The 21,322-nt window shown below is 36.6% G+C and overlaps 2 protein-coding genes across 3 annotated transcripts in view; one reads left to right on the top strand and one right to left on the bottom strand.

The window, feature by feature from the left end:
* Positions 1-248: 248 nt before the first annotated feature.
* Positions 249-6,703, top strand: LOC131844327 (pre-mRNA 3'-end-processing factor FIP1). Its single transcript, XM_059193185.1, has 9 exons — positions 249-405; positions 485-706; positions 2,222-2,405; positions 2,879-3,025; positions 3,106-3,182; positions 3,927-4,068; positions 4,634-4,956; positions 5,305-5,378; positions 6,362-6,703. Exons 1-9 carry the CDS (start codon positions 265-267, stop codon positions 6,549-6,551), a joined length of 1,500 nt encoding a protein of 499 aa, XP_059049168.1. The 5' UTR covers positions 249-264; the 3' UTR covers positions 6,552-6,703.
* A 3,275-nt stretch (positions 6,704-9,978) lies between these two features.
* LOC131844248 (maternal protein pumilio) overlaps positions 9,979-21,322 on the bottom strand; it is a 73,870-nt gene continuing 62,526 nt past the window's right edge. For both annotated transcript variants that reach the window (XM_059193081.1, XM_059193080.1), the window contains 9 exons: positions 18,176-18,701; positions 17,075-17,255; positions 15,664-15,761; positions 13,865-14,048; positions 13,206-13,374; positions 12,197-12,355; positions 11,528-11,722; positions 10,734-10,939; positions 9,979-10,447 (listed from right to left, as the gene is read on the bottom strand). In XM_059193081.1, the coding sequence (XP_059049064.1) occupies positions 10,216-10,447; positions 10,734-10,939; positions 11,528-11,722; positions 12,197-12,355; positions 13,206-13,374; positions 13,865-14,048; positions 15,664-15,761; positions 17,075-17,255; positions 18,176-18,701 (1,950 nt within the window). In that variant the 3' untranslated portion in view covers positions 9,979-10,215. The remainder of the gene's footprint in view (positions 10,448-10,733; positions 10,940-11,527; positions 11,723-12,196; positions 12,356-13,205; positions 13,375-13,864; positions 14,049-15,663; positions 15,762-17,074; positions 17,256-18,175; positions 18,702-21,322) is intronic.

Below are 21,322 nucleotides of genomic sequence, written 5' to 3'. Positions count from 1 at the left end.
ATGCAGTTAGAGGAGGAGAGCATTTCGTCCTCAAGATCACTGAATAAAACGCCCTTTTTTTAATTAGGCTGTATATTAGTATTCTATCTTCTGTGCGTAATGACTGTATAAGCTATATATAACCAGCACCACTTAGCTAGTCATTGACTAAAAATAGGTACACAAAAAGACTTGCATCTAGAACCGTAAAAACTATATTAGAAAAACGAAAACAGTTGGCAAATTAAATAATAAAAAAATTGGTAACACTGAACGCAAATAAAAATGGCAGATACTGTTGTAGAATCGGCGCCAGGTGATGAAAATGATGATAGTTGGTTGTATGGGGACTCAAATCCAGATCAAGCTGAACAGAATGAATCTAAAAATGTTAATGAAAAACCACCACAACAGACTGAAGCAACGGTAATTTTTTATGCCTCTGAATTAAAACATAACCTCTATTTAGTATGTTGTGTATTTTAAATAATATATTAAATTGTAGGAAGGTGAAGAGAAAGATCAAGAAGATAACGAATTAAACGACGACTCACATTTTAATGATGAACACTTTGCCGATGTGGGTCGCGAGGAACAGGACCAGGCAAATGGGGACACCGAAAGTCAGGACAATGGAGACTCCGATTCAGACGACAGCGACGACGTTAAAGTCACAATTGGAGAGATCAAGTCGGGTCCGCAGGCTTATGCCAGCTTGAACATAAAGGTTAAAGCTCACTTTAAATTAAATTTTAGGCATTATATTTTTACCATTATAATGTTTAAATAGTCTTTAGAAGTTTGTCATTGTATAAGAAATTGTAGTTGTACTGCAGGTTTACTGGGTCACTTTTAGTTTTTTCCTTATTAATAATGGTTTGTTATAATGTCTTTCAATACATATCTAAATGTGTTATTAAACCTAAGCTCATAATAATACACACAACATTGTAATTAGAGTCTTGTATCAAGGAGAACTAATATTGTAATCCTGATTACTGACTCCATAACAACTATCTTTGATATAACTATGTTAGTATTTCAAAACTGGAGGCATCCTAGACCCATTACAATTAAATTGCAGTCTTGGAATTATGTTTTTGTTAATTATACATCTATAAATGTTATAAAATATAAATAGTAGTTCTGTACTCACTCCATTCCAATAGAACTTACATAAAAGGTAAATAAAAATTTTATTGCCCAAACTATCATGAACAGATATATCGCACTCTTGAAAGTTTTAGCCATATATACTACCACTTTTAGTAAGTGGTAGTAAGTAACAGTTTCACTGTTTCACTTTTTGTTTTTCAAAGATATCATTAGAAAATTGAGAGAAAAATGAATGAATACAGCTTTTTAAAACTTGTGTAGGGATATAGGATAAAAATTATTCATGTGTTCAATACAAGTCATAATAATCGAATAGATAAACATAATGTATTCAATATGAATAACAAAACTAAGTAACAATATCAAAACACTTCAGATATTTTTTCAATTGATAAATAATATGCTATTTATGCATTGAAAAATATCATGTTATTAATCAATGAGTAAAAATTAGTGAAACAACATTCAGTAGAGTAATTAAAATACAACATAATTTCAATACAATGATTAAGTTTTCTTTAGTAATAATTTTGGTCATTACTAGACAGTCTATGGTTGTTAGTGACCTGTTTGTTTAGTTTTTGTAAGTTCTAGTGGAATATATAATAATATTTTCTAATTTACATATTGTTTATATATTAGTATAGTGTATTTGTTATCTTTTTAATTCATGGGCAGTCATTTGGATTAAAGGTAACAAATTTTCCTATATTTTCTTGAATCAATTTGAAGTGCAGTTTTTAAAGAACTTAACATTCAACTTTCTAATTGAGTAGTTACATATACAATATGTTATTACCCAGAAGTGTATAATTGTTAAACATCCTAATAAATTTACTTAATAATTTTTTTTTGTAAAACATGATTCAGATATCATGTAAATCTATAACATGGTAACAAATAGAAAACACCCAGACTAATACGAACAATTATACTCATGAATACAAATTTTTGCACCATTCTATGAATTGAACCCATGACCATCGGAAGTAAAGCGAAACTAGACCACAGAGGCTGTTAGTTTTGTATCTTCACTTGTGGTATTTACTGGTCCATTTAACAATACTGGCAATTTGGATTGCAAGTAAACTAATTTTAAAAGTCTTTAAAGTGTTTTTGATATCAGCGTGGTGTAGGTCTTGTGGCCACTGGTGCGGCCGATAAGCCTCGTCCAGGTACCACTGCAGGTGGTAAAGTTACACTCGAAGATCTAGAAGGGCCGGGCAGTATAAATGGAGTGCCCGCATTGGAGTTTAACATAGACACTATTGAGGATAAGCCGTGGAACAAACCAGGTGCAGATATATCTGGTGAGTTATTTCTATAACTAAATATTAATGAAAAAAATACTTTATTAAGTTATATGTTTTAAGTTTCATGTGGTCTTGTAAATAATATCACTAAAAATATAAGTAAAGTTTTCTAAATATTTATTATATAATTAAAATGGCAAACAAGCTGAGGGCTTTCCTAATGGTAAGTGGTAATAGTAGCACTATTATCACTTGCCATTACTAATATAAATGGCACTATTGACATCACATTGTCATGTGATGACTGTGATATACCACATCCTGCATTATTATGATATAATGCCCCCTGTTTCACTGTCCTATCTCACTCTTCAGTTTAAACACTCCTATTAAAGCTTGATTGTGGCTAATAGGCCATGTGGCTAGTACTTATGGTATACAACTTTCTACGAAGGCCTAACTCGGTTAAAGTTATAAAAAAAACAACAATTGAAAAATGTATAACAATAATAATCAGAATTAATTTTTAGATTATTTCAACTATGGCTTTAACGAGGTGACCTGGAGTGCATACTGTGAGCGGCAACGGCGAATGCGGTGTAACGAAGCTGGCGTAGGGCTCCACGCGACACCATCTGGACCACGAATGTCTGCACCGGACCTTAGGCGTCCTCCTGGTCAGTTTCTTTCGTCAAATTATACTATATGTGTATTTTGTTTGATTTTGTGATAAAATAATGCTAATTATAATTTTCAGGCCCCATTAGAAATGACGAGGGAATGATGGGCTCGTCTGTTTCTAATAATTACCAAGCTCGGGAAAACACAATTCAGGTAATCTACATCATATTTATGCATTTTGTGACGGTCAGAGAGTGTAATGAACTATACCCAAAAATAATTCAGTCCTTCAGCAGTGAGGTAACAAAGTGCTTTACTAAGCCTAATTTATATTGCATTCATTAAATAATCGCATCATACAAAAAATCTGTTCATATCATGGAATTAAGTAAGTTAAGGATATTTAGAATAACATGAGTGACAGTTTATTTTATACTTGTCTATGACGTTATTTAATACGAGATGTCACGCGGATGCAATATTTTTAAATGAAATCCAGCTCCTGTTACTCGGCAATAATATAGCACTTTTTGTGTGTGTAATAATTTTTAAATGTATTAAATATCTTGATTTTGTTATTGTTGATATTATAGAAACAAAACAAAAAGAGAAACGAAGAGGAATCTCTTGGTAAATATATTTATTTACGTTTCTCTACGATACGACTGTTGCACTTGCCGTGGTCACGAGCTCTGATTGAAACGTTGAGAGAAGTAAATAATACCTACTATATTTACCGTAAAATTATTCATTTTAAAACCCGTTTAGCTTTATTAAATGTACAGTGCTTAGTGCTTAGGACACAATATTTAGATTGTCTTACTAGGGAGAATTAATTATTAGTATTTCCTAGAAGTATCTAGGTAACGGTCGACCATATGTACTAAAAACGAAAGTTTAAAAATAAGGATTACATAATTTGTTATTAAATTTTAATGGTTACGGTGACGTGTTCAGGTAATGACGGCGGAGCGTCGCGAGTACGGGCGCGGCGGCCCGTCGAGAGACCTGCCTCCGCCCGAGTACTTCGGGGCGCCGCCGCAGGACCACTACTACCCGCCGCCACACGCGCCCCACGCGCCCTACGAGGAGCCCTGGGGTATGTTCTTACTGCCATAACTAGACCTCGATTTTAGTGTTCTTTATCATAAGAACGTCATAATGGAATTTAATATATGTAGCATCGCAGGCATTTCTTTGCGATGCTACAGAATTGACTACTGGCAAAGAGCCGTTTGTTTACTACTACTACTGTAATATAAAAAAATGGTTGTCATTCTTTTATTATCTATATTGATTTTGTGGTTTTTGTTACCAAACAGTACAGTTTACCATATAAATGTATGACACGAGTTCCGCTTAGCTTGGGTTTTTTTTCACCGATGATAATGGAATGGTGTTTACGCCTTCACTAACGGTTTACGCTGTCAGGACATCAGTGAAGGATGATGAGCATGAAGTCAGGTCAGTTAGCCCATCATGGCAAATTCATTAAGAATCTCACGATAGTTTCCACGATAAACCGCATGGAGGACCTGACATGTAACTTGGCTAGCAATGTGGTTATTAGTAAACATTACTATCAATCTTCCCTCACCTAGCTTGGGTATTAGATGGTTCTATGTGATTTCCCTTGATATATCATTATCATTATTATATTATAGGTCATCCTGAGCAAAGCGGTTGGGTACCGTCGGAGATCAAAGAGTTGACGCCAGGCCCCATGGGGCCGCCCGCGATGGGCCCGCCCATGGGCATGACGCCGCCGATGGGCGCGCCGCACATGCCGCCCTCCCCACACGTCATGGGCGCGCCTCCCTTCGCGCCGCCGTACCGCCTGCCGCCGCATTCGCACGAGCGTGAACGCGACCGCGAACGAGAACGGGAACGGGACCGGGACCGAGATCGAGAACGCGATCGCGACCGGGAACGAATGCGGGAGCGTGAAGATCGCGACAGGAGAGATAGGGATAGACGGGTGGATGATGTAAGTTCTCATCTTACTGTTAATAATCTAATATTAATGTTACAATTATAAACGCGGAAGTTTGTGAATGTGGATAGATGTTTCTTACTCTTTCACGCAAAAACTACTGAATGGATTTTAATGAAACTTTACAATAATATAGCTTATATATTATATATGGTATTTAATAACATAAATTATAAATATCACGCGGATGACACCACTAAAATAAAAAAAATTATACTAAGTCTAGAAATTATTGAAATGTCTTAATACACTAAATGTACACTAAGTATTATTACGTTTATTTACATATAGCTATATAATAGCTAGCATTTTATAATAAAAATGTGCATTTTGTGGTGATAGGAGGATAGAGACCGTGAGCGAGACAGAGAACGTGATCGCTCCAGGTCTATTAAACCGGAGAGGATACGAGAAAAGTAAGTACGAATGTTTTAATAAATATGACTAATAACCATCGTCTAACAGCATCGACATCTCACACTGCTCACCTTACGCGTTCCTGAAGACTTACAATTAGATGTTATATGCCTTTACATCCACAGACAATACAAACCAACGTTGTATTATGTTTCTTGGTAGCAACTGGTGGTACAGAATGAAAGCGATTTTGTACTAAGTGTATTCTATTAATATACAAGTATTATCTTTGTCATATAATGACAATAGCCTCGTCCCTATATAGTGTTGATTTAGGATGATATCTATGAACTATTCTAATTGAAAAAATTGTTTTGTTTGTCTATTTATTGAGGAAGGCTATAGGATATGTATCACCACGCCACAACAAATAGGAGTGTAACCTCAATGTAAATGCAAAAACAGGGAAAAAATATTGCTTTTGCGACAGACAAAGTAGTCATGTCATGAGATTATAGATAGCGAAATAACGAAAAGACAAAATATGTTGAAATTTTATTTCATACATTCAAATCCATATTATAATCTCTGTGTTATTCAATTATTAAATAAATTTTAGGTATAACAAATTGATTCAAATCTCACGAGTATTTAAGATTGAATGAACAAAAAACTAACATTCTTAATTATATCTATCAAACTCCTATGAAGGTTTTAGTAGGATAAAATTGTCACCTTTTTATTATATTGTATTCTAGTATTAAAATATTATTAATTTTATTATAGGAAACGCAAGTAAGTGCCATTTACGCATAACAGATGTTTTTAATTCTTCAATTATATATATTTATGCATTTCTACCGATGAATGATAGGAAATATCTAACTAAACATCTTCAACTACTTAAACATTAATTGAATTTAAGGCACTCACATGAGCATGACAGAAGTCAAGTATAGTGCGATATTTAATTCTAGTTTTTAAAATTAGAACTTGATGTTGTTAACTAAATTATGACGTTATTACGTCTTCCATCTTCCAGATCATACCGTCGAGAGAGGTCGCGATCGAGGTCACGGCGTCATAAGTCCCGTTCGCGGTCACCACGTCAGAGGGAACGCTCCCGAGAACGAGAGCGGTCACGCGAACGAGAACCCGACCGCCCTCGTGAACGCGAACGTAGTGTTAAGCCTAAATCTAAGGAGAACAAGGAGAAAGAAGAAGAAAAGTAGCGGTCGAGCAAACTCACATTATGTCTGCATATTTTGATTCCCTGATGTAATACGTTAATTAAATTTGTTATCATGGAATAACTTGAAAATTTAAATTAAGTAATACAGTTCTTTAAATTTATTGATTAAACGTAATTATTGATGAAAATATTCCTCACTTAATTCTGTTTGTTTTCTTTGTCTCTATCTCACGTAAAATGTCAGCTGGATGGTTGTAGTATATTTATATTAGTTAAATTAGGTTTAATAAGGGTTAAATTACCATCAGGACATTGTTGGAACCCCACGTTCTACCTAGTAGTCACGTTAATCGTTTTAACTGTATCGCATTGATGATTTTTTTGTGTAAAACTGACCCAGGAGCTCCTGGTGTAGAACTGACAAAAATCTTGAAATATATGTAGTTATTTCTACTTGTAACTGCAAATGCTCCTCTTTCACGCTCTACGTCTGTATTATCTCTCAATATGTCCAAGATATTTAAAATGGTCCACTATACTCAGTATGTTCCTATAGAATGACATTGGAGTAAAGCAATAAAACTACGTCCTCCGCTCCAGACCTGCCTCGCTATCACACAAACACAATACCATCCTCGCCGGTTACTTTGCGGAGCCTGGGCGTGGCACACCGACACCTCTGGTAGCCCCTCCAATCGATCTCATTTCCCATTCCAAAAGGAATCAAAATTGCGACGCCCTGAGTTCAGGTTCGGTACTCAAGTGGAGCTCTCAAATTAAATAAGTTCTTTCGCTGTGTTGGAATAGATACTTTCTTGCTGTCTACACTCGCCTACCTGTCCAGTGACTTTGTAAATACCAGTTGCAGCCAACAGGATAAGGTCGAAAAAAAAACATTGCTATGTTGACGCTATAAAAATAACAGTAAATTTGTAATGTCTGTCTTCAGCCATAAACAAATCTTAGTTATTCCTACAACTTCTATGATTTCATTGTATAATTCGTCACGTATCATGTACCTACGGAAAGCGAGGATTTACTAGCAGTAATGCATTTTATGTAGGTTCAGCTAAAATGTTTTGTATGACTCTACAAAACACTTTATTTGCATTTACTTAAAAACCTTACCTCGTGTCTGCAATAACCAATAAACTGAATTTCCAGATAATTTATAGTAATTGCTAAGCGTCGTCGTAGTAAACATGAACATCATAACGGCCACGTGAAATCAGTGATACCACTTATGCGTTGCCATTTCGGAAGACTATGTCCCTGTATCCCGTAATTACACTGCCTTCTCTCAACTTTCAACCGAAAGATACAAAGTATTTTCCTTGGCGGCTGACATAGTTTAGAGGTTGGGTACCTCTAGGACTGCAGAGGACTGTTACCGATTCTAACGTGGGTTAAAATAAATTTATTATTTAGTAGTATCGTACACAATTGGTTGTGTACTGTGAACATTATGAAATACACGAGGGCATCGGTCGCTCGTTGAATATCACGTTGATTTTATTAATAACTAGCTGCACCAGCGACTTCGTCCGTTTGGAATAACTTTATTTTTCTAAAATAAAAGTAACCTAAGTTACTGCTTATTAGCTACCTACCAATAAAAGTTGCGTCAAAATCGGTCCATCCATTTCAGAGATTAGCCAGAACAAACAGACAGACAGACAAAAATTGTAAAACGTTATTTTGTTGTATGTATTTATATTCATATGCATGTAGTAAAAAACACTGTGTACTAAACCGCTATACCACCGAGATCGTCGAACGTCTCACTTATATCGCAATGTGTTTAATTGCCGCATATAATAATAGAGATAACCGGCGAAAATAATGATAATAATAATCTCAGGACAATTCACAGTTTTTTCAATATTACAAACCGACACTCCAATATTATTTATATGTATAAATGTGAATAGTGCCTTTATTTGTACACCATTAATTAGTTTCTCCAAGCACTGCTACTAGTTACATAACTAGGCAAACCTTCAATTAGAATCACAGTACATGAATCCTTCGGACACCGTTCCTCCATGCCTCCGACTTCGACCGGAGGTGACGAGATTCTTCATTCAATATATTGTAATTATAAATTATAGAAATGTAATTTTTAACGAATTATTTAAAATTAAAATGACTATTTAGTTGCTTATTTAAATAATTAAGCAACTAAAAAGTAATTGTAAATATAAATAGAATAACTTAAAAAGGGCATAAACCTTTTATTTGGATTGTAAATAATAAATTTTAATAAAACATCACATCAAATATAGTTTTTTTTATTGTAAGGCAGGTAAGTGGGTGTTCAGGGACTATATTAAGGATGTAGTGGACATTTGTAAGTACAATAAAACCACGGATACTTTGTAATATTATTACAGAAATGCTTTATTATAATTAATGTCTAAATATATGGATCATCATATAAATGTTATCTAGTACAACCTACAAGGCGAGACGGCCGGCATGGCGATCAGTCAAACCTCGCCGCGCCTGGCGCCTCGCCTTATTATTCCATCACATACAGGTTTTACAAATCATTTTGTTAACATTTTTGTACAGCCATATACAATAATTTTATTTTTAATTACATCTAGACGTAAAAAATCTGAGGTGACGTAGGAAACTACGCTTCCTATAAAAATTTTACACGGGGAATGAGGAGTAGCTACGCTTGTGACGTGCAACCGGCAAGGTAGACCTCGGAACTACAACTATCAGTACAGGACTTTACAATCATCACTATAACCTAAGGCGAGAGCGGCGACCACTCGCTCGCGTTGCTACGCACTAACATAAGCATCGTTCATTCGATAAGCGCTCGCTCCACTTCTCGGAGACTCATTAACTAAATAACTTAATTACATAAAAATATACAAAAATATCATTTTCACAAAATTATAATTGACAAACTATACATTCCGGCACTAAACAATATTCGATAAAATATGTACGATTTTAAAGCCGGTTTTTTTTAACTTAAACGAGAGCTGACTTGAAGAATAGTACAAAATAACATAATCACGACTATAGTGTCGATTGTCTAGAACTGCCTGCGGCATTTCTTCATCACTTTAGAAGATTCAAGGTCCCCTAGCCCAGCTAATAGTAAATCTACAACGAGCTAAATTACGGAAACGCAGGGGTTCGTCGACCGTATGCTTTCCTTCGATTCATAAATTACACAAGAATGAGAGACGTTCAAATATTTATACATAGATTCATACGAACAACGAATAATACTAGAACACTTAAGAACTACAAACGCAATAAACGCTACGCCGCGCGGTGACGCGACGGCCGAGCACCGGAGTCGGCGTCGACGCTGTACAACTATTGTTACAGTATACAGTATATCGTATCGTTCTGTACATCAGTCTGCCGCTACGTATGTACAGGGCGCCGCAGCCCGCGCTGCTCCGCGACGCCGCGCTGTCCGCCGGTACATCGGTACGTCGGTACATCGGTACACCTGTCCGTCGGTACTTAGGTACTTCGGTACATCAGTACGCTCGTACACCGCTACAGTCCCGTCACACTCGTGCGCGGACAGCGCGCCGCCACCGGTCGGCTCCACGAGCTCTATAGTTACAAATGTACAATCGCAAATATTCACAAAATTTATAATAGGCGTGGTCACCCGCGCCGTCGCATCAGCCTAAATCCGCGGACGTCATAATACTTTACACAGACTACAGGACTGGATTGGGCTGCGGCGGACCGATAGGTCCAAGTTCCGGAGCTTTCATAAAGAACTTCTCCAGCTTGGCGATGATGTGTTTCCCATACGTGTATTTGCGCAGCGAGCCGATATGCGGTCGGATCTTGTGCATAAGAACCTTCCGCTGCGTTGGCTCCGCTACGTCGATCATCTTTTGTACAACGTAATTCGCGTACTGATCCTTCATCATCACGTGCAGAGCACTGAAAAAAGAACGACTGCGCTCAATTAAGACGAACCATGTCCACATCAAAAAGTTAGACACGAGAATTCGCAGGTCGATTTCGGAATAGTAGAATTCCATAAAAATCGCACTGCGTATTCGCATGTATAATACCGGGATACCTCAGTGATTACAAAATGTTAAATAAATAGAAGGTAATGGTCATACATATATAATAGATAGTTAATATTCCAGTACATAGTTTAAAACATTTGTAATCAACTAGAAGCGTGCCGGCATCGTAGCGACATAGAAAAGCAACTGACTTGTCATTGAATCCGCAGAGTTCGTCGATGAGCAGCGCGCGCTCGTTGCGCGTGGCGTGCGTGACGCACTTCTCGACGACGTTGGAGGCGAACTTGTGCTGCGAGAGCTGCAGCACCTTGCCGCGCACGGCCGCCACCAGCCGCGACCGGTCCTCCGCCGCGCCGTGCTCCAGCACGTGCTGCACTACGTAGTTGCCGTACTGGTCCTGACAAACAGATACACATCGCCTTTAACATATCCTCGATATAAATTGATCGCCCGCCATAGTTTTAAACGTTTAAACATATTTATTAAGCCCTTTAGTACACACGAGTCGTAAAGAAAATGTATTGAATGTGCTTTGCAAAAATGTGCGCGCAAAGTTGAGTGTCGAATTGTTAGTGTACTATGCGACGCACTCATTTGACTTTTGACACGATGTTGTGCGGCTGTTTGTATGAATTTAATGTTGACGGAATCCCTTCTCTGGAAGAAGAAAATATGGCTTGTCTGTCCATACAAAACACAACACAACCCACATACAAATAGTAATTCCATGGGAACTTATCAAGCCAAGCGAGCCATTTGAAACTGTGTTAAATTTGTCAACTACACAATAATGTTAGAAGTATGAATTCTAAAGACTGATAGATAAACTTGACATCTTTGTGTTTATTTTTTCTATGTACGAGTATAATACATTAATATAACGGCTGTTGCCCATTGCGATAGTCCGATCGCCTGAATTCTAAGAACGGAATTATGACTTAGTAATATACGGCTCTATCTATGTATAGTGTGTATTATGTTATACCTGTATGAGTTGATCGGTGTGCGCATGAAGCTCATTGAGTACGGGCGCGGTCTGGTCCGGGGTGCAGTGCTCCAGTATGCGCTGTATGACGCGGCAGCCGTACGGATGCGTCGACAGCGCGTACACTTGTCCCGCGAACGCATTTATTATGAATTGCAGCGCACCCGGCTCTACACATTCGATGCACTTTTGTACCTGCAGATTAGGAGTAGAAATATATATATATATATTTAAAAGTAAAATCAAAACATCATGGCAGGGCAAATACTTGAGATCATTAAAACAATAAGGACACTAGTATATTTTCAATTGAATACTAAAAGAAAACGTGTATTTTTTGTTGTTAACATGGTGTTGTGTATCACAATTATGGTTAAAAAGAATAACTTAAAACTGGCTACCAAAATAAATAGTCGAAGATGAATAATAAAGAATGAAGAATATACTTCTATCCCTAAAAATAGAATTAATATACAGACATTTTTTTATGATTAATTAATATTATGTAAAGAATATTTGCTGTTTACATACTACACATATAAAGTAGTAAGTATGGATGTCGTTACTCTTTCACGACAAACCTACTTAACGAATTTTAATAAAATTTTCAAATAATATAAATCTGAATAACACATAAACTACAGTTTCACAGTTAATCACAACACTTACAACATGGTTTCCATTCTGATCCTTGACACATTTGAGCACATGACCGTCAAGTTCGCGAACAACCTCCTGTTGCTGCTCCGCCGGGATGGACTCCAGCGCTTTCTGTATCACTCGACACCCGTACATTTGAAGCGCGAGCGCCAACACGTGTCCGCGTACCTACGGCAATAAAATGTTAATTTCAATCGATGCCATGCGAAATGAGCATGATAATATGATGAGGATAAGCACTAGTGACAAACTTATTAAGAATGTTGTTCTGCTCAAAGTTATGCATATAGTGAAATTAGATATCACAATCAATGCAACATTCCTTCTGTGACGATAACATAAACAAATACCGGACTAACATAAATAAATTCATGTCGTTATGGTTTTAGACAAGTATTAATATAATTTTACGAGTTATAAAAATTAAGATAATTTCAGTTTTTTTTCTGCCTTCATGCACCTAGAAACCGTAATACTTAAATTGCATGTATTAGAAAGTATATTAAACTCTTATCTGTTTCTAACAGTAAATAGATCTTTTATATCAACAGCTCTGCAATGCAACCCGTACTCAATATTGTTTTCCTTCTCTTTTATTTTGTCATTATGAAAAGAAAACCGTTAACAGTGCTCTCAATTTCCGACCTCCTTTTACGTCTCTAGCACTTTTTTCTGTTTATTGCTCAGCTTTCACTGTTTAAGTACAATTTATAATCCCATTTATTGCTTAATTAATGTACATTATTACTAATATACCTGTCTTACTGTACCATGGGAAACAAATATACCAAAGACTATACGATAAAAACAAATAAATATTCCGAACTAACAAACGGATGAACTAAAAATGGCTATGTGATTAATTTATATGCTGTTAAATTGGAGTGAGAGGTATAACAGCGAAATGTCTCTAAAAGATTTGGCATGAACTGTAGGTACTAGGTTTTATATTAGACCGTATATTAGAATCAATAGAATGCTAAGAAGTTCGTCTCTAGATTAATATGTCTTTACTTACTTTTTGTGCCAATGTCGTTTTTTGTTCAGGTGTACCAAACTCAAAGAATTTCTGTATAACATAATTTCCAAAGACGTCTGTCATTAAATTGTATGCTGCTCCAATTATTTCATTAAATACCATTTGTTTTTCTTGAACTGTGGCCCGTTCTAATTTTTGTTGAATAAACCTGTAATATAAATGATCGTGATTATTACACATAGTACGTAAGAGCGTGACTTAGTGGCAGGCAATATAAATCAGATTTCAACATGGATTCACATTCATAATATGGAAAACTACATAACTATAAAATATTATAGATATATTGACCAACAAGAGTCATTAACGAATAACTAATAATAAACATTGAGAGTTTTTATAATTCTCCTTACACTACATCCCAAGATGTTATCTTAGTTTAATTAAATTACATATGAAGAAATATATTATATATTGAAAAGAAAATAAACAATGTTTATCAGATATATATGAAGTATGATTAAGTTTAACTTAGATTAATTAAAAAAAATACAAATTTGTAGTAAGCTACCAGAAGATATTATTTTGAATAAATGATAACTAAAGTGAATTTTCTATTCTGTAGCAACAGACGAGAGAGAGCAATCTATACACTACCGTCTTGTCATCGAGTGGTACTTGTATACACTTGTACTCACCTAGAGCCGTGCTGGTCCTGTGAGAATTCAACGATGTGGTTGGCCAGGTCCCTGAGTTGTAAATTGGGGAAACGATTGTTGCGAAAGTCTTCCAGGAGCCGCGAGCGACCCGCGGGCGGCTTGTCGGCCACCAGCGCGCCCACCGACACGCCGCCCACGCCGCCTACGCCCGCACCCACTAGCTCTGCAAACAAAAGTGCCATGCTAACACCCTCGTAATGGGGAAGGGAATTTTTACTAATGTGGTCTAATGACTTGACGTCCTCTCTACGCGATTGCCCCGGGAAACCATCGTGATAAATTGCTCGTGAAATTGTAACGATGGGCAACAAACTAACCTAACCTCACGTTAATTTTATCATCTTCCACTGGTGTACCATTCGATTATCATCCATAAAGAACATCCTGTTAATGGCAACTTGGATATTGTTAGTAATGAGGATATTAACATTGCTAGCAATATACCATGTCAAGTCGACTTCCACAAGCTCTGGGGTAAATTTGCCACTACGGCAAACCGACATGTGTTCATACAATTCAATTAAAAAAAAAACACCCTCTTACTGGGAAAAAGAGGGATTATTAGTAATGTGGACTGATAACCTCATTGCTAGCAATGCACCATTTCAGGTTTACCTCCAAACGGTTCTCTCTGGAAACCATCGGGTAAATTACTATTTACCAAGATGGGGTAACTGACCTGACTTCCTGCTCGTTTTATCATCCTCTACCTACTCTACTGATGCCACGCCAACATAAACCGATAATGCAGGCCGGTTGCATCATTCATCATCATACATGAAAATAAAACAACCTAATACAAATTGTTAAATATGTAAACATATATTGTCTTTACTATCAACCAAAGGCTACTCGAAAATGTTATAGTGTGTAAAGAGTAGAAATTTCTAACGATTTCCACGTAGATATAGTATCTTTTATTGGTGTCCCTAAAGATATTTGGGGTACCCAAACACGAAACCATTTCAACAACTGAGCCGCAGCGCTAAACACTCCAAACAGAGTAAGAAAGACTGTCGATTACGTAGATGTAGTCTTATGGTCCTAAGTCCTATGGTCAACTAAGTCATGGCACCGTCTCAAAAGTGGTATTGTTTTGGTTTAATATCAATATATGAACTTTTATAACTGAACTAGGCAAAGGGCTCCACTGTGAGTATGTCAATGTCAGTGGTTGGTCAATGGTTAATTGGCACAATCATCACTCCTGCCAAATATAGATGATTAGCAACTGTAATAACAAACGGTCAGTTATATTTAGAAATGAAATAAAAAACTATTTGGTGGAGCCAAAAATCGAAATAAAGATATATAGAATTGAAATCCTAATTTAAGTAACTAACAAAACATTTTATATAGATGGGTCGTGAAGAATTCATTATATATACGAAACTACATATATTAATATCTTGTTTGCCATACTAAATCTCCTTGTGGTGGAGGTGTCGAGTAAATAAGAAACAGACAAACTAGAAAACCTAATAATAAATGTTTAAGTTAGATATGACTATGATTATACCTTGAAACTTTATTTAAAAAAATACATATATACATATAGACCATTCCTAATAAAAAAACATATATAACTTATATATTAGACACAATAACTGTATACATCAAACCAAATCACTTATTAATTAAATTATGCTATAACATAATTTATACATAATATATATACATAGTTAGGTTTGTTATGGAGCAAACTATTTACAAAATGTACAACAACTCTGAAATAGATAACATCAGTGTTAAATACTGTTTTCGTATAATGTACTAACCTGAGATAGTTCCCACTCCGCTGAGTTTGCTGAGTAACGAAGATGAAGATCCAAACATTCCATTGGACGTGAGACCTTGGGCTAAGCTGCTGACAGCTCTGCAATGTACACATACATTGGTTTAATAACGGGCACTTGCAGCGTAATAAAAATAATAAAAGATAATAATTAAAAAAAATCATGCTAATAAAATTATTTGCGTATCTGTACAAGACTATTATTAATTATATAATATACATATATATGTTATGAGTATTATTTACAATGTACATAAGTATCCGATAATCGTTTGCCCTGAATATCACTTACCACAGTATAAATTTTACGGTATCCTAAATTGCAGTATACAATAACACATACTTAATTTACGGAACACAAAGGTACAAATGGATGTCTTCAGTTTATAAAGACCAATTCATAATCGATTGGCAATGTCGTCAATGTATAGAGGAGATAAATAATAATGACAAAGAAAGTCTTATTTAGTATAGATATCTAACGAGTCATTTCATTGTAGGTTTAATCAACGTTTGGTATAATAAAATACAGTGCTATTCTGTATGTGTATATTATGAGATATGCTGAGTGGGACTTGGTACGTGATTGTAGCCGCTAGCTACCTTTAAAACACAATTAATTTATAATTAACAGAATTGAGAAATAATGGCATCGATTTCAGTTCGAATTTAAATTTGAAGCTTATTGACAGCAAACATGTACAGTATTAATATTATTTTTATTACAAAACTGTATCCTCTGTTAAACAAAATAATTTATATAAAAAATTATGACCGTGGTCCGAGCCGAGGTTCGAATTCCTAGTGGTGTCCTCAGATTAAAGTCATATCCGTCAGACAGGAGTTATCCTTCAGCAGCTCCATAAGTACGCGGGTTTGGAATGCCATCTGCACTGGCCTCCTATTCTTTTTATTATTTAGGGTTTGGGTTATAGCCAGGTGCTTAGACCTGTAGCACTGCGACATGTACAAATCTATTGTGTTCGGCCTTTTTCAAAGTTCGGTACGTAGGCTTGTTAGGGACAAGAATTGAGGGATATCTTAGGAGCTATGGTCTTTATCTCCATATTTAATACCTGAATTTAAAAATGAATCTATAATGAAAATGTACTAGCTCCTTTGAAGCGTAAGTTCTTCTCAGCTCGAAAACACTCCGCACCTACGGTAGATTTGACATATTATAAGAGTCTGTAATAGACACCTACATGAACAAAGACATTTTTATTTTCATATTTGTATGTGTGTATGTATGTGTTATGTATATGGTTTGTATGTATATTGCATGTGTCAAAAACTAAAGAGATTGATGGAACATCGTGGAAAATGGCAAGAGCTCTACCGACAAGAACGCGTCTCTTAAATTATGAACTTATGAAGGTGTGTGTGTGAAGCACCTGTACTTGGCGGTCTCAGCGCCGGGCGCTGCGGACACGGGCCGCAGCCCGACGGGACCGAGCGCGGGCGCGAGCGTGGGCGACAGCGGCGAAGGTCCCCACTTGCGCGCGTACTCCTGCAGCGCGGCCGCGGGCCCTCCGCCACCGAACTCCACAGAGTCCCGCCGCGCTGCGCCACCGCCTGCAACCAACGCATACCTCTCCGCTCCATACACCGCACTGTGCCACGGCCCGCCGCTAGCGTACTGACAACGTACTGTACACGACTCCGTGTTCGTTACTCTATGTCTCTATGTACAACATATTAGACGTACGTTTACAATGTACACTATATTCACTACTAGGAAGGGCTACAAATGTCGAGAGATGTCTATAAGTTTGTTATATACTGAGTGAATTTTATATTATTAGTAAGTTAATGATTATTCATGTAATTAATTGAGTGTTACTCGTTATAATAATTTCGGAACTCAAGTACCATATTTAAAACATATAGACACCCTGAAATGTAATAAATATGCGCCAACATCACACAAAAACGATATTCACAATGTGTAAATTCCAATTATATACAGCGATAATAATAAAGGTGGTACTGAGTACACCCAAGTACCAATAAGACATAAATCTGACAAAAAGCCTTACTACGTACATTAATTAAGAAACAAATATGAACGCCTTCTTACTTTAACAATGCAATGGAACTACATAGTTACTGCAAAAAGAATGCTCCTTAAGATTAGTACAAAACTAGTATATAGGTTACTAAAAATGGCTATATACGAAGATATTAAAATCGAATCTGTATAAGAACAATTATTTTTATGTAATTTAATAATATGAAAAACATGCGACTGTTGTTACATGTCAATAATATTACAAATGGGGATATTTTTTATGAAATACAACAATATGTACATTGTTAGCAATCTATAGGGAAAGCGAGATTACTGTTAATCACGTTGAAACGTTAAATAAAATTACATTTTTTAAAACTTTCTAATTGGGTCGGCTTGTGAATCTTATTCGTAACAATATTACACAAGGTGAGTGTAATTTTATTAACGCCAAACATTCGTGAATACATGTAAATAGACTCACCAGGTAGGGGTTGTTGTGGTTGTGGTTGCGCGGGCGCAGGCGGAGCTGCGGTCGCTGCTGGATGTGTTGGCGCCGGCTGGTATTGTCGCTGCGCGAGTACCCCGCCCGGGGACACTAGCCGCAGGGGGGTGCCGTTCCGACCGCTCATTACTAGCGAACCGGCATCGTAATACGGAATCACATATTGTCCCTGTCCGTTCACCTGCTGCTCCCCCTGTTGGGGAGTCAGCGGCCGCCGTGGCTGCTGCGCCTGTTGTTGTGCCGGCTGCGCCACCAGACTCGGATACATGCCCCATGGTGCGGCTACACCGTAGTAAGCCTGTGGTGGCACACCCGCGATCAACGCGCTAACGTACGGCGCACCCTCCTGACCGGCATTGATCACATACGGCGCTTGTGTGAACGCTTGTTGGGCGGCTAGCTGTTGCTGTAGTTGAAACTGTTGCTGCTGCTGCTGCTGCAGGAGTTGTAGTTGCGCCGCCGCCGCCTGTCCCCCGGCCGCCGCTTGTTGTGAACGGAATAATTGCTGTAACAAATAAAAACAAGTTTAATACACAGTATCAATACCAATATGCACCATTTATGAAGAAATAAATGGTTGTACGCTTAGTATACGAAACAGAGTAGGATGTGAATCGTATAACGTTTTAATTAATGGCGGAACGTATCGTTATTGTTTTTTAGCGGACAGTACGGCGCTCGAGGGTGGTTCCTGGTGGCGTCCGCTAATTAATGCAATCGTTTAAAAAGTTAATAACAAGCCGCGTATGCTGTCCGATGCACATGCCGACGGCTGGTTACTGTTTCAGCATCGCAAACAAGAAAAGAAATAACAGACCTATATGTTTATTTTCTACGGTTGAGGATGAGAAGATTAACTTGTACATTTTTGACATAGTTTAATATAAATAAATCTGATTTAAACTGAGAAAATAAAAATAAGAAGAGACATCACACACACTTATCAAAACAACAGTCCAATTATGTAATGTGTGCCAACTAAAATGTACCGCGTTCCTGACTAGTCCGGAGAGTATTTTGAATGAGGTGAATCACAAGTATTGAGAGTATGGTGTGTGATGTCATTAGGAGCGCGCGAACTCAATCTACCTGTTGAAATTAGTTGGCTGTAGTCCAGAGATGTGAGCGAGCGCAAGAGATCAGTAAACATCGTGATACATGGAATATAGGAGCACGGAGCGTGCCGTAGCTTCTATTACTAACACCTGCCATTGCCGACCCAATAGTGATTCATCATAAACACTTATCTTATAAACCAGCTCGCTCGCAGTGGGTTTACAATATTGTCCGAAATACGAAAATTATCAGTCAAGTAAACGCAACAATATGAGCTAATGTCAACATGGTTAGTAAAATAAGTGTGGGAGCTGTTAAGAATTATAAATAATTCGTTACGAATAGTAAAAAAAAAAAAAAAGATTAACAAAAGTAATACATAATTTTCATTGTGCACAAAAATCTAGTTTCTTAGCAGTCTATCAAAAACACTATTTTAACTCACATCCCTACATGTAATTTCAATTTATCGTTTCCATACAAAATTGATATAAGTACGAAAAACTATGAATATCGAAAAATTTAGATTTGTTTATTAAATTATGATTTTATGGTCTGCTTAATACGAACACTTCACTTATGTATTACTACATATTTTGTCATACTTAAAGCCATACGCCTTTTTAGTCGAGTAAATGAAAGTACTAACGTTTTGTTCAGCGCTTTAGTTTTTAATTCCTTCCCATTTTTGTATAACATGAAATGCTTCCTTGTCAACAGCATCAACTATCATTACAGAAGCTTTTAGAACAAAACATTCAGTTACACATTATATTCTTCAACAAAATGTATATGGTATGATACTCCACGAAGCTGACTACAATAATTTAATTTGATATATTCAATTAACGTTTCCATCAAATTAAAATTGTAATTTTGAGTGTAAAATACTCAATAGAAGCCTAAAACAGATGGCAGCAAGCCATCATCATAATTTTAATTACGTTGCCTCCATATTCCGGGGGCTTATTTTATTTTTCATTAGCTAATTGATACGGAATGATTATCTTGCGTAGTAACTTGGCGGATGGCGGGTAAATCTAAAGTATCATTCGTCGAGGCGTTTGCGTTTGATCTCCTGACAGGTTTCTGGTGGCAGGTTCCCGCTTTCACGGCAATTTAATTCATCCAAGCGGTATAATTGAACATTGTGCGAACGCGGTCCGTGCACGTGCACGAAACAGAGCAACTTGACCGCAACAAAATTAAGTCGCCTCTGTTGCCTAGAAAGGTGGCAGCGACGGCGACCAACCGTCTCGCATTCAATTAGACGTTCAGTAATCCAGCTGCGGCGAGCTTCGATACCAATTACGGGGTTATTAGTGATGGAGCTCGTGCGCTCAGACCGACCCGGTTACAGATGACGTTTGCGCTTCTTGTTTGTCCTTTAATTCTCCGCTTTAAAGATAAAACCGTTGAAAGGTAATAATGTTTATAGCAACAATTTGTACAGAGACATTTTGACATTAGGACTTACTAGTTCGATTTTTCATTTCTCAGTAGGCGCCGTGAATTCCGAATTGATTTCTCATCATACATAACTGAACGTCATTGCGTGTAAAAAATATAAATAGTGCGTTAAGTTAAAGAAAAGTTAAAATCAACAATCAAAATAAAAACACTTTAAAAATTTGGCATTAACAACGTATAGAACATAAATAGAAAATTCGTTGAAAGAAGGGGCACGACACAGGGTTGTAAAAATTGCATATAATGAAAGAAAGATTTCATTATTTTTCATCATCAAAGTCGAAAACTACGTAGAATAAAGTTTGAGTGTTCCATTTAAAATAAAATTGAAATGTACAATTGTACCTTTACCTTTCACATAATAGTCCCACTCAAAAAAATAACAATAAATCATTTTGGACAGAATAAAAATGGGTTATTTTTTATATTTTTAGAAACTTATGTCTTTTATAAAATAGTTATTTGATTATTACAAAACAAAAACCGTACCCTAGTAATAATGGTAACATATTTTCAGATTCATTACTTTAATTATATGTTATCACACTCGCATATTATTCAAACAATTCATCAAGACAAAGATGCCAAGTCACGGAACAA

The sequence above is a fragment of the Achroia grisella genome, unplaced genomic scaffold (assembly GCF_030625045.1).
Source record: "Achroia grisella isolate CSIRO2021 unplaced genomic scaffold, CSIRO_AGI_Agris_v1 utg402, whole genome shotgun sequence".
Taxonomy (NCBI): Eukaryota; Metazoa; Arthropoda; class Insecta; order Lepidoptera; family Pyralidae; genus Achroia; species Achroia grisella.
The sequence above is the reverse complement of the archived record's forward strand: the minus strand, read 5'-3'. Positions and strand labels throughout refer to the sequence as shown.